The sequence below is a fragment of the Ictalurus punctatus genome, chromosome 1 (genome assembly GCF_001660625.3).
Source record: "Ictalurus punctatus breed USDA103 chromosome 1, Coco_2.0, whole genome shotgun sequence".
Classification (NCBI taxonomy): domain Eukaryota; kingdom Metazoa; phylum Chordata; class Actinopteri; order Siluriformes; family Ictaluridae; genus Ictalurus; species Ictalurus punctatus.
This window is the reverse complement of record NC_030416.2, coordinates 19,971,140-19,985,163: the sequence shown is the minus strand read 5'-3', so window position 1 is coordinate 19,985,163 and position 14,024 is coordinate 19,971,140. Positions and strand designations below refer to the sequence as shown.

General features: G+C 36.6%; 1 protein-coding gene across 2 annotated transcripts in view; it reads right to left on the bottom strand.

Annotated features, from left to right (window-relative positions):
* grik2 (glutamate receptor, ionotropic, kainate 2) overlaps nt 1-14,024 on the bottom strand; it is a 161,547-nt gene that overhangs the window by 42,147 nt on the left and 105,376 nt on the right. For both annotated transcript variants that reach the window (XM_017479112.3, XM_017479123.3), the window contains exons 11-12: nt 11,003-11,209; nt 7,798-8,021 (exon numbers count right to left, since the gene is read on the bottom strand). In XM_017479112.3, the coding sequence (XP_017334601.1) occupies nt 7,798-8,021; nt 11,003-11,209 (431 nt within the window). The remainder of the gene's footprint in view (nt 1-7,797; nt 8,022-11,002; nt 11,210-14,024) is intronic.

Sequence of the window (14,024 nt, the reverse complement as noted above, 5' to 3'; positions counted from 1 at the left end):
TATTTTTTAGTCAAAAAGAATAAACAAAGAGATAAATACTCAACAAAGGAGGATCCTCCTAAAGAGATAAAGAAAGAAACACGGATTAGCAATTTCACATTATCTTTCACATTGACTGTTCATTATTAATCTGGTCAGTGTTTTGGTGATTTAAATGTAAGACATATGACAGGTAAATTAATCTGATGTACTTTAGTGTAGGCAGGGTTGGGAGGGTTACTTTAAATAATGTATTCCGTTACAGTTACAAATTTCTTAATAAAAAATGTCATCAGTAATCCATAATCACAATATGAAAGTAATGTAATCTGATTCTTTTTGTATTACTTTAAGGTCACATATGTAAATAAAGTCAAGAGAAAAGCAATATGATCTAAAATACTTTAGATCTTAAAACAGTTTCAGTGTTTGGATTTGTTTTAATAAAATAATAAATAAAAGATCACTGTCCTTGATGCAGGTAACATTACAACCTCAATTCCAATAAAGTTGGGACGTTGTGGAAAATGTAAATAAAAACAGAATGCAATGATTAGCAAATCTCAAAAACCCATATGTTATTCACAGTAGAACATAGAAAACATATCAAATATTTAAACTGAGTAAATATACCGTTTTAAGAAGAAAATAAGCTAATTTTTAATTTAATGCTGCAACACGTCTTAAAAAAGTTGGGACGGGGCAACAAATGGCTGAAAAATAAGTGTTACTGAAAAGAAACAGCTGGAGGTTAATTGGCAAAAGGTGAGTAACATGATTGGATATAAAAAGAGTATCTGAGAGATCCAGAGTATTTCAGAAGTAAAGATGGGCAGAGGTTCACCAATCTGTGAAAAACTGCATCTATAATTTGTGGAACGATTTCACAATAATGTTCCTCAAAAAAAATAATGTACATCCTAAAGTTGTGAAGACTATGAATATCGCATCATCTACAGTACATAATATCATCAAAAGATTCTGAGAATCTGGAGAAATCTCTGTGGGCAAGGAATAAGGGTGAAAATCAATACTGCATGCCCGTGATCTTCGGGCCCTCAGGCAGCACTGCATTGAAACAGTTCTGTAGTCAGACGAATTGAAATATGAAATCCTCTAAACTAAAGAGGACTAAAGAGGAGAGGGACCATCTGTCTTTTAATCTGTCTTTTTTCATCTGTCTCAGCGCTCAGTTAAAAAGCTTGCATCTCTAATGGTATGGAGGTGCATTAGTGCCTATTGAATGGGCAGCTTTAACATCTGGAAAGGCACGATCAATGCTGAAAGGTATATACAGGTTTTTGAGCAACATATGCTTCCATCCGGATTCCATCCCATCTTTACTTCTGAAAGAATCTGCCTCTCTAAGATACTCTTTTTATACCCAATCATGTTACTTACCTGTTGCCAATTACCCTAATTAGTTGCAAAATGTACCCCAGCTGTTTCTTTTTAGTAACACTTACTTTTCCAGATTTTTGTTGCCTTTTTTGAGACGTGTTCCGGCCATCAAATTCAAAATTACCATTTTTTCCCCCTTAAAATGGTACATTTCCTCAGTTTAAACATTTAATATGTTTTTATGTTCTATTATGAATAACATATGGGTTTATGAAATTTGCAATCTGTTTTTATTTACATTTTACATAGCATCCATTTTTGGAATTGGGGTTGTGCATCACAAAACAATTTCAGAGAAAAAATTGTGTTAATTTCTAACAAATTAGCTTTGTGCAAAATGTTTTATTTGTGCATTCACCAGGAGGTTGTGCATGTGAGCAGTTGCCTATATTGTGTTATGTCAAAAGATTAATTTCTTTGGTTTTAAATTTTTAAAAAAATTATCCTGATAGTATTCCCATTTTTTTACAAACCTGTAATCTGATTATATTGTTTTTCGATGTAACTGTAACAGATTACAGTTACCAGTTTTTTGTATCCTGATTATGTATCTCCATTACATGTATTCCGTTACTCCCCAAGCCTGAGTGTGTTAGTGTCACATGAAGCAGCAATACTGCTACAGAAACACTAATATAAGCAGCCCATTCACTCTGACCATAATCCCTTCTTCTTCATTTCCCCAGAGAATTGTTAACATGTTGACACATTCACATCGAAGGCAGTTGGCACTCTAATTTAATCGATGCCATCTGAATCACTATATCCACATGAAAATCAAATAATCCAGATAATCTTACAAGCTTATTAAAATGTGGCAGATCAAACGAGTCTGTCCCATCATCTCAGGACTCTACTCCCTCTTTCGTCTGCATTTATCCACAGCGAAAAAAAAGATTTCCCATTTATTCATGTTAAACAAAAGTGACATTGCATTAGTAAAGGTTGATTGGGCTACAATTAAGCATCATGACCTGATTTGGGTTGTGCTGGAGTGCTGGAATTAGGAGGAATCTTGAGCCTGAGAGCAAGACAAGAGTAAGTAATCAAAAGCTCAAGAGTAAGCAATCAAGACTAGGATGCAATGTCCTTTTTTCTGTCATGGTAAATAGAAACCCAAACACTGAACTTGTGTTAAAGTAAGAAGTACACATTCTGTAAGGAATTCGATGTAGCAGTATTTCCATGGAGAGTTTTGCTCAAGGCCACTGAAGTTGGTGTTGTTTATCTAACTAAACATTATTGCTACTAGTCATTGTCATTAAAATATATTAACAGCATTTACTATCCAATTAATCCATTTATACCACAGTGTGATGGAATTTGTGAATCTAATTGGTCAGAAGGTGTTTCTATAACAGCAGCTCAACAGTGGTGATGCTCTTTAATTCAAATGATTCAAAAGTTTTATATTTTGTAATTTGTTATCATTTCTATAGAAAGCTAATTCACAGGAACTTGGAACATGTATGGTACACGCTCCACATAATGTGCTGTTATTTAACAAAGAATAGGTATAATAATTGATATCTTGGAGTTTGCTTTAAAGAGTTGTTTATTTAGCATTTATGGAAGGAGTCCTGGGTGTCAGCACTTTGTAATGGGCAGACAGTTTTCTACCATGGGAAAGTCTTCAGGACAGAGGAGTTTTCACTTCCCAGTTTATCACGTTTTATTTAAAACTTATTTTTATTAGTGTTATTAACTTCAAGAGAAAAAATAAGAAGGTGCTGGTGAAGGAATGACTTTGTAACTGCTACATAACAGGAGCTAACCTGTAAATTGTAACTTGTCCTGCCAATATTCCATAACATTAATGTGACTATAGCCTGCTAAAATAATCATAAAATGTATCATTCTTTAATTCATAAAAAAAAAATTAGTTGCTTTATAATCGCTTTGGTTTAAGGAGATTAAAACACTTTGGGATGTGCCAGAATAGGAAAATATTCCACCAGGTCTTTGATTGTTTTTCAAACAGTTCCTGTCATGTTTTATTCCTTACATAAGTTCTACTCCATATTTATTTTTAATTGACTTGCTACATGACCCCTGTTTGTGAATTTTCAGACGCATGAATGTGCATATGATTCCGTGTTTAAATGAATCCTTGATATTAAATGAACCTGTGTGCTCTGACAGTTCACAGCAGATTTTCAACTTGTAAATGAATTGTGACATTTACAATACATCGGACAACTACCCCGCCTCCCCAAACCCCCCACGACCCTCACCCCCACCCCCACCCCTCTGCACATGACCAGAGCACACCTAAGCAGCCTGCATCTGAGAGAGATGGAGTTTAGCGGTTTAGCCTGCCCATGAAACGAAGCCCATTTAGCTGTCACTCTGTTCCAATTACGCTGACCTTCTGTAATCTCAGGTCATCTGAGCCTCTGAGGGAAAAACTTTGAGCAAGGTCAATCTGGAGAGATAAGCCATGAATGAGGAAACATGTATACAGCTGGGTGGTGACAATGCTAGGCATTTTTATCTTTTTCCAAATATTGGTCTGATCGCACAGTGTTTATGGCCATGGCAGAACAGATAGAGTGACACAAGCCTGTTAGATGAGGAAACTGAATATCAGAATACTGTTGTAGTTCTTGAATCCAATATAATCATTCCCTCCTACTCAAGAAAGCAGCAGTATTAATGTGCTGTATTTATACATTTTGATAAGGATGACCTTGATTCAATGACTCAAGTAATCTGCATCAATCAATGTGCTAAAATAGTTATCAAAGACTAACAGCTTGATATGCATAGAACCTCTAGTAGCTAACCATGATTTCATAGGATTAATGATTGAACAAGTATAAAAACAGTAATTTTGCCATAGCAATTTAAATACCAGCAGAGAATGAACATATATAAAGTGTACCTCCTATTGTAATTTGTATTTGTTTAGAACACACTACCTGTTAATTCCAAATAATGTAATCATATTTGGTTACATTCCTAATATCTATATACCTATTTACGTAATGCACTATATATCAAAGAATCCTTCAGTTTGGCTTAAGCCTAAATATTTTATGTTCATCCAGTAGGCATTACTTTTCTGACTTTAATCTTCTGTTAAAATGTTCATTTGTTGCCCTAGGTTTAGAGTCCCCTGTGCCTCCTGTTTTTGTTGGTTAAACCCCTTCTACCACAACCTATTTTATAGCATATTCCACCTGGACATGAAGGAGATCTGATAAGGATCTGCAGCCGCTCAGCAGAGGACATTACTCTTCCAGCCAGGCACACAAAGTTTTGTTTCTTATGCTTGAGATGTTTGCACTGCAGCAACCATAATAGCAAATTGAACCCAGCTGAGAACATAGTCAGATGAAACTATTTTTCATTGAAGACTTTGTGTGCAGCTTCAACAGTTTCTTTTTAAATCGAACTATATTTGCTGTATCTAGTTGAATAGCTTTTATTAATGCATTGCTCAATTTGGTGATGAGTTTGCCTTTGAAGAGACTGACACATCATGCACAGTTTCTTTGGGGAGACAAAGCGAGATGGGATGTGCAGCATTCGACATCAGTATATATTGCCTTTGGTGCACGTTCACAGTCTCAGCCTAATAGTTCTTTGGGTTATAGGGGCAGGAGCAAGGGGGCTTATCGCTTTGATAAATTCATGTTAGACTTACTCAGCTTTCATCCCCTGTGTCACATAAAAATAGAGGGGGAACTTAGTGAGAAAAGGAAACAACAATAACACTAATGAAAGGAACTAGTTATATGAAAAAAGCAACATGTTGAGTAGGTGCGTACAGTATCTGAGTTTCATACTGCACCCAAAAGAATACATTCTAAATACCTTATGGTGAGCATAAAGCCTTAGGAAACCCTCAACCACTCCTCATTATGTCAACCTGTGAGTTCTCGTTTTCTCTCTCATGAACACAGATTTGCCTATTCTCTTTCTCTTCCTCTCTCTTACACAAACACACACACACACACACACACACACACACACACACACACACACACACCATATTTAAAGCTCATACACATAAAGCAGTAATACATGCACACAAATAAATGTGTACACACAGACACATACAATAAACCTGCATTCTTGTGTTAAGGTTTTGTGAAGAATATAATGGTTTTGCGGCTAGATTAACATGCTACTTACTAATGTGGCTAAGCTTGGCATTTCAATCAAACGAGTGTAAAGCAATGTGAAAAAAATTACCTGCTTTGACTTACCCAGCATAAACTTAAATCAGTAATGGTGATGGGTGCATATTCTGAACCAACTTAGATGACAGTTGTAGCTTGTAATTCTCGTATGTGATCATATTGCCAGTAACATTTAGAAAACACAAGTGCATTAACCATAAAACTCCTGGGCTAACTGAGCATGACTGAGCCACCCCAAAAGTTTTAGAGTTAACTTGAAGCTTTTTCATTTGGTTTTTCTCCACCATGTTTCAAATGATGACCACAGGCAAATACAAAGAAATCTGTTTTTTGTGCCATATTACACACTATTTCAGACATGCTTGGTTTTCTCTAATCTTGCAGATCTTATAGATCATATACTTATAGCTGTTTAGGTGGATAGATTTCAGTAACACATTCTATGAAGCTCATATTCATACATACATGTACTGTATATCATATACATAACTGTGCTTATAGTTTTTAATATTTTTTGGTTCACATAAGAGTGCTCATTTTTCAATATTAAGTTGATAATGATTATTTGTAAGCATTTCATATATTAATTTTATAAACTAATAATGCTTCCTAAATCTTTTTTTTTAATTTCGATATTAAACTTTTCAAACTGCAAATGGGACAGAATAAGTGTTTCCATAATACATTACAAAAATAAAGTATATAGTGTCTTACAACTTAAAGGGTTTTTTTTTATTTTTATTTTTTTTATGTAACATTAATCGCACCGGTCAGTGTTAGTCATAAAGGTTGTACAGTACACCATGTGGCATTATAATGAATAGTACATGAATGAATCGTACAATTAAGAAGGAATGTGGTACATGATTATAAGTTATGAAGGAATTATTTACAGCACAATATTAGAGGTTTATGAGACATTATTTGATCTTATAAAAATGCTCACAAGGAATCATTATCAACCTGCAAAGAATTATAATCACAGTTATAATAATTTTATTTTTTTTTTTAAGTGAGCTTCATTGAAAGTGCTTCCTTCCATCATTTGTGAAGGGCTGAAAATACATACTATTTAGAAGTTATATTAGGGCGATGCTTTGAAGAAGAGTATTTCTGCTGATATATCTGAATGCCTCTAGTGCCAAGCTGGGAATGATGGCATATGATAGTTTGGTTTATACATTATATTATCATGTAGGTTTGGTGTTGGAGATGTCTCATATAATGCCTTGTTTTAAAGAAGAAAAGCTTGCATGTGCCAATAACCTGGATTTTAGTCTGTGTCTTTAATAGTCTGTCTTTAATAATACATTTGAGAGCATACACAATCAAACCAATGTCCATTTAATGCAACTGAGTACCTATCAATAATTATTTCTTAATATCATAAGATTTTCCCTTTTCTCTTCTGTTTATCAGTTTATATTTCTGGTATTGCCGGATACAAGCACAGAAACATGAGTGAAGATTATCAGCTTGAAATACACATGCATTCCAGTAATCACAAAGGACGTGGCCAAGGACATTTGAAGCAGAGTGTGGAAACACCCAAAGAGAAAAGCAAACAAAAGCTGGAGACACTAGGAAACAGCGAGGGATGAGGGAGGTTGCCATTCACACCGGAAAATGCCAAACACTCGAACTCACACCTACACTCAAGTATTCCCATTCTCTCTCTCTCTCTCTCTCTCTCTCTCTCTCTCTCTCTCCCTCTCTCTCTCTCTCTCTTTCTCTGCCTCTTGCATTCATGCACACTTTTTTGATTGCACATGTTTTCTTGTGTGATTTGTGCAATTGAGCATTGGCTGCTAAGTATTGCAAGCAGCAGCTTGTCATTATAAATAGAATGAGAAAGTGGAGGAATCGTTTAACATCCCCAGTGTACTGTCCAAAAAGGACTCGTCTCACTCACTCTCTCAGTCTGGGTCAGAGGAGTCACCTCTCTCTTTTGTGCTATTCACAGTAGTGGGATTTCTTCCTCTTGTGCTCTGTCAGAGGAGGCTCCTCCCTGAGGATTTGGCCTGTTCTTATAGTGCACATCGGTCTGAACATGGGAAGAATGTTCTTTCAGCATTTGAACATTTTCTTTTATCCCCAGCCAAGGGCAGTGAAGCTACATCTAAAGTGAGTGGGGTTTTAAGCTTTAAATGTAATAGTAATAGATCAAGGGAAGATGCTTTTAGTCATAGATTAGTCTATTAATGGAATGAGGTTAAAATGTTGGATATGTCTGCATGTGTGGCTGAGATTGGCAAAACTGACATGTTACCTGGCTATGACAAACAGCACACAACTGACACCCAAGTAAGCCAGCAGAATATACATCCAGATGTCGGGGGAAAGAGGGTTGAGGAAGGAGAACACCCCTGGGTTGGTGCCGTTGGGTTTGCGGTACAGAATACTTATCCCCAGGGTCATGAATGGCTTGGAGAAATCGATGACTTTCTCCCGCACGTAGGTGATGGCTAGGGGAGCCACTGCAAGATCAGCTTTCTGTCAATACAAAAGACATGGCAGAAGAGTGATATGCAGTCCATCAGGGCTAAAGGAAGCATTTAGAGGCAATCAAATTAAGAAAACAGAATCCTTACACCCCACCAACTGTCTCACAGCACTTAAGTTTAAATTTAAAGCCCTCCCACTCCTGCTCTCCTTTCTCTTTCTCATTCTTTTCCCAAAGCTTGATTTAGCTGCTACTGGCTCAGCAGTTAGTGAATTGTACCATGTACAGCGATTCTTATGGCTAAGAATCAGTTTCTCTCATGTTTAAACTGCAGTATTAAACACCTCATGGGAATAAAAATTAGGCTATTTTGTGAATAATGTAGAACTGAATGCATCATTTTCATTTGTTATAAAGCTTGTATTTATAATACAGTAGTTAAACTTTCATAATAAACATTACCACAAGATCAACTGATGTGATTGTACACTGCTGTTACTTAATTAATCTATAATCTATTAAACTATAAAGTGTCCCATAAATCCAGCATCATAGGGTTATCAAAGTTTTTTTTGTTTTGCAAGGAAGAATGGATCCAAATAATTCTGCTCAAAGGACTTGACGCCAAAGATAAAATATCGATCAAGCTCTGTAAATAAAAGCTTTTGTTTAGCAGTTTTTAAATTGTCTCCTATGTTGTTGAACTTATGGGACACCCTGTAATAAATAAATCCATCCATCTATCCATCTTCTGCACCCCTTATCCTACACAGGGTCACGGGGAAGCCTGGGGGCATATTATAGACACGTCCTATCTTAAGTCAAGTTAAAATCTGATCAGTTAAATTAGGATTTTTCATAAATTTGTATTACAGAAGTAATAACTGGATTTAGAATTCTTATTTTATCTTACTGCCCTGTGATGGACTGGCACCCCATCCAGGGTGTACCTCAGCTTGTGCCCGATGCTCCCTGGGATTGGCTCCAGGTTCCCCATGACCCAGTAGGATAAGCGGTATAGAAAATGGATGGATGGATCTTATCTTACAAAATCTGCTCCATCAATTTTGATAATCAACTTTCGGGTCGGTTACAGAGCAACCAACTACAACCAACAACTGTGAAGTACACTTTTGATTAAAATGGAGTGTGTTGAATAGTAAAATCACTTGCACTATGACTGCTAATGCTCAGTGACGGTTTGTTGGCTTCTGTAATGGTCACAATTCTTGTGCTAACTGCATTATCATATTTCATGGTAATTATTTATCAGTGTTTTGTTGTCAAAGCACAGCACATCATCTGGGTACTCCAAAAGTCTTTCCACCATCAAACACCAAAGTTCTTCGTCTTTAGCCATTCGTGGACAAGGCTATTGTAATGTGACTATTATCATTGGCTTTCAAAAAAGTTTTAAGTTAGGACACCAGTGGCGCTGTCCTAAAGTTAAGGCACTTTTTAGGATTCTTTGTCATGTTAGGATCCTTTTCCTATCTGTAGTTAAGATAAGATAATGCACCTAGGAAAGGTTATTCTGTAATAGGTCTTGTCCTAAATGAGGTCCTAACTGACATTGCCATGGTTACCAAAAAGATAAGATAGGATTCTAAAGTTAGTATCTTTCTGTAATACACCCCCTGGAGCCTATCCTAGAGAACTCGGGGTACAAGGTGGAAGACAGCCTGAATGGGGTGCCAACCCATTGCAGGACACAATCGCACACACACTCACACACGATGGACAATTTAGAGATATCAATCAGCCTACAACGCATGTCTTTGGACTGGGGGGAGGAAACTGGAGTACCCAGAGGAAACCCCTAAAGCACAGGGAGAACATGCAAACTTTGTGCGCAGAGGGCGGAGGTGGGATTCGAACACCCAACCCCAGAGATGCAAGGCAAACATGCTAACTACTAATAAATAAATAAATACATACTTACAGGTTCATACATACATACATAAATAGCCTTTATCTAACTAAAAACAGAAAGACTGCCATACATTATTCTAAATTAAATGAGTTTCAACTACAAAACAGCAGCTTATTTCTTTAACCATTTAGATAATTATATTTTAAGCCAAAATTAGGCTGTGTAATATAAATGATTAGATTGTAAATATTCTCATAGGAGGTAAATTAATGCAAAGTCTAATCAGGTACTGTCTTGCTCCTTTCCCTTTTTTTCTACTTCTTGTTTTTCAGTCACTCCTTTGACGGGATATTTTTAATATTCTACACTTCAATGCATTTTCTGTTTCTCTGCAAATTAGAGACTGCAGACTGCTGGAAACCTGTCTGGGCCAGTTAGAATCTGTCATGCTCTTATCTGGGGAGAGGAAGCGCACAGGCAAGGAGCATGCATCAACCCCTCCTAGACTGTTAGTTATGACGTTTGACGTGCCAAGATGTGAAAAAAAAAATGGTTTTAAAAAACCCTGGATAAACAGGGAAAGGGGGAAATGATGGGAAACTGATCCTCATCTCCTTTTTTGCTCCTTTGAGTCTCATAACATAGATTGTTTTCATGGCACGCAATAAGTATGTGATCAATAGATCAGCTGTCAAAAAGAATTGTGTGAGTGTTTGAAATGCAATGAGATGAGCAGAAGGATTGGTGTGTGTCTGTAATGGGGTCAGCTATTAGATATTGGGTGTGCACAGACTGTTATTTTTCTGCCTGTGTAGAGCTCTTTTTTTTATTTGGGGCTTATTTTGTGTGTGTGTGTGTGTGTGTGTGTGTGTGTGTGTGTGTGTGTGTGTGTGTGTGTGTGTGTGTGTGTGCGTGTGTGTGTGTGTGTGTAGCTATACGATGGAAATTTATGCCAGAAGCTTCACTTTGTATGCTGTATGCAGCCAGTGCTAGACTTTCTCCCATTATTACATCCTCAACTCCATTCATATCTCCCATACATTTCAGGCATGATCATTAAAGGCAGTATAATCAGCATTTCCTGCACAGTTACAACAGACTTGCAATGTGATAAGTCAATAAGTGTCTGCTGCATATTGAACAAAGGATGAAACTCACATGGTCCATGAGCTCGCGCACCAGGCCATTCCACTGGCCCGTGCTCTCCTCCTGCGCTCCGTACTTGCCGTCCTCGACCAGCCGCACCTCATAGATGAAGCCCAGGATGTGGGCAAGCTCCCGCAGCAGGTCGATGCAGTATCCCTCGAAACGATCATTGCCATGCAGAGGCTTGTCTGACTTCTTGAACATCACATAGGGCTCCTCCTGCATAGTGAGAGGCATTTCTGAGCTCTACTCACCATGTGAGCAAAGAGGCTGATGTGTGTCTGACAGGGCTTTGAGGTTTGTTTGCATGAACTTACACTGGCACAGAAGGGATGGAAACCCTACCGCTATTAAAGGAGATGCATGCACACACACTCTCATACATTCTCAGTATCAGAAGAAAAAAAACAGGAGACAGTGTCCATAACGAGAGATAATCTACCCACTCTACCACTCACTTCACAGTAAGGACGAGAGGTGCACCTTAGAACTGCTCTGTCCACTCCTAGCAGATGCTTTAAAAATAAGATAAGATGTGCAGATACTGTGGTGAATGGCACAGGATACAGACTAGTATTTTTGTTAGGAATCTACAACTGTGGTTCTGTCTCTCTCTCTCTCTCTCTCTCTCTCTCTCTCTCTCTCTCTCTCTGCATCTCCATTTGTATGAGACCAAACAATAAACTTATTATCAACTCTGACTGAAAAATCACACCCATTTCACATGTGATCAAGATTTTCTACATGTGATTATTTGAGTAGTATGTGATCACGTGAAAAACATGTGGAAGTACATCATGCCCTGAAATTGTATGTGTAAACTCTACTAAATGTGAACAATGTGATCACATGTGAAAACAATTAAGTGAATCTGGAAAAATGGCACCACATGCCCTGCATTCCATGGAAAATTAACATCAAAAAATAAGTAAAATGGTATATGAAAATTATATGTGAAAATAAATTAATCATATATAAACTCATATCTGAAACTAGATATTTTAAAAATCCTGTGAAAATAAATGAGTTATATATATAAAACTGACATGTGAAAATACATTAATAGTATATAAAAACACATGATTACAAATGAATAATTTTTTCTTTTGAAAAATCACAGGTGAAAGCAATTGAATCACTGGTAAAAATAAAAATAATAATAATAATCATACAACTCACATGTGAAAATATATTAATAATATACTGTATACAAATTCTGTGAAAATAAATAAATAATGTATAAACCCACAAGTGAAAATAAATCAATTGTTTCTAAAAAAAAAATTACATGTAAAAATAGAACAATCATGTCTACAATTCACATGAATAGAGATGAATCAGGTATAAATCTTAAAATAAATGAATCATGTACAAAAATGACATGAAAATAAAAGCACATGAAATGCCCAGTACATGTGAAAAATGTGTGAAATATCACATATGATGTGTCTAAAACCCATGTGTTAATTTAACATGCAAGTACATGTGACTTTTCTGTAACAGAAACAAGTGCTACATAAGGATAATTAAACATGTATAGACTTTAGCCATTAGAGTCCAGGTCATGTTTTTTTATAAGAGGACTGCAGTGAATCTTACTGTTTTGGATTGCATTAGACATTTCCCAGCGAGACTGCAGGCATTTAGCTTACGCTATCAGATGCCTCTGCAAGCAGTCCTTCACCCCCTGTGTGACGCTCCAGGGATGTGTGTCGTGCCAGTGGAACGTGTCAAACGAGAGATAAGCATTCATCTGCACTCACCCCTCCCAGCTCTGACATATCCACAGCCAAGATGAACCAACGATGAGTAGCTATCGCAGAGCTGAACTTATTATTTACAAATATGAATGCACAGCATCTCTCACTTTGCTTTCCACTTTTGCACACAGCACAGTGAGATATCTTTCACTTAGATCATGAAGACAACAGATAAGCTGGTGACGTGAGCATCTTTTCAGGAGGAAATGCTTCTGATTGAAACCAAACTGAAAATTTCTGGAAGTCCACCAAGATTAAATGGCCTGTTATGAAGCAATAGCTCAATAACGTATTCATAAAGCTCAAAAGGTGGCTAGAACTGAATCATTAAAAGCAAAATTGCCTGATTCAAAATTGTACAACAAAAGCACATACACTGAAAGCATATGCAATTTCTGACCTCCTATGCTGTCCCTAATATTAAATGTTATAATGTAAGATACAACCTATGTTACAGACTATCGGACAAAAAGGAGAAAAAAATATTTGAAAATGATTTGGGTTTTTTCCTTCTTTTTCATCTGATAGTTTGTAACAGTTTTTCTTAATTTGCTTAATAATTCTTAACTACAGTGGGGAATTCTACTCCATGTTAAAAATAAGTTATTTTACTTATAAATTAAAGAATGGCATCAGATGTTTTTGGTTCCAGTTAATGTTGTGGAACGTGAAAACGTCACACCGCATTACATTACACCAGCTACAATAGATTAAAAAAAGACACAAAAAACCCAAAAGGTTGTTGTGTTACAGAGAAAGCAGAAAGCGCAAATTACACTGTTCTGATTTTCTATTGATAGAAAACTTACTGACCTATACAAAGCACCCACACTAAACATTTAATATTAATAAATGTAAACCAGGGGTGAAGGTATTATAATCCACCATTCCCTGAAGATTTTGAGTTCAGAAATATAGAGGCTAGGTGTCAGGTTTCTTTTAAATAATAAAAATCCTTGCACTCGTAGGCTGCCATTGCTGTTTACGTCACAATGCATTCTGGATAGTGACAAATGGTTGCAATGACCTTGAGTCTTCAGTGGCCCTAAGGTAATATAAACATGTCTTCTGCCTTTTCAATTTGAACCCAAGAGTAACATAAGCGATGAGGCTACTATAGACACTACTCAAAATGTACATCAAAAGGAAGACAATCAGAGAGGTAAGGAGGCGAGAGTAGGGTAAAATTCATGGTGTCTGTGTAGCAACTGCATGTATATGCCAACCGAGAGCGCTTGTTGTTTAAGGTAAGCATATGGATTAAACTATAGTTT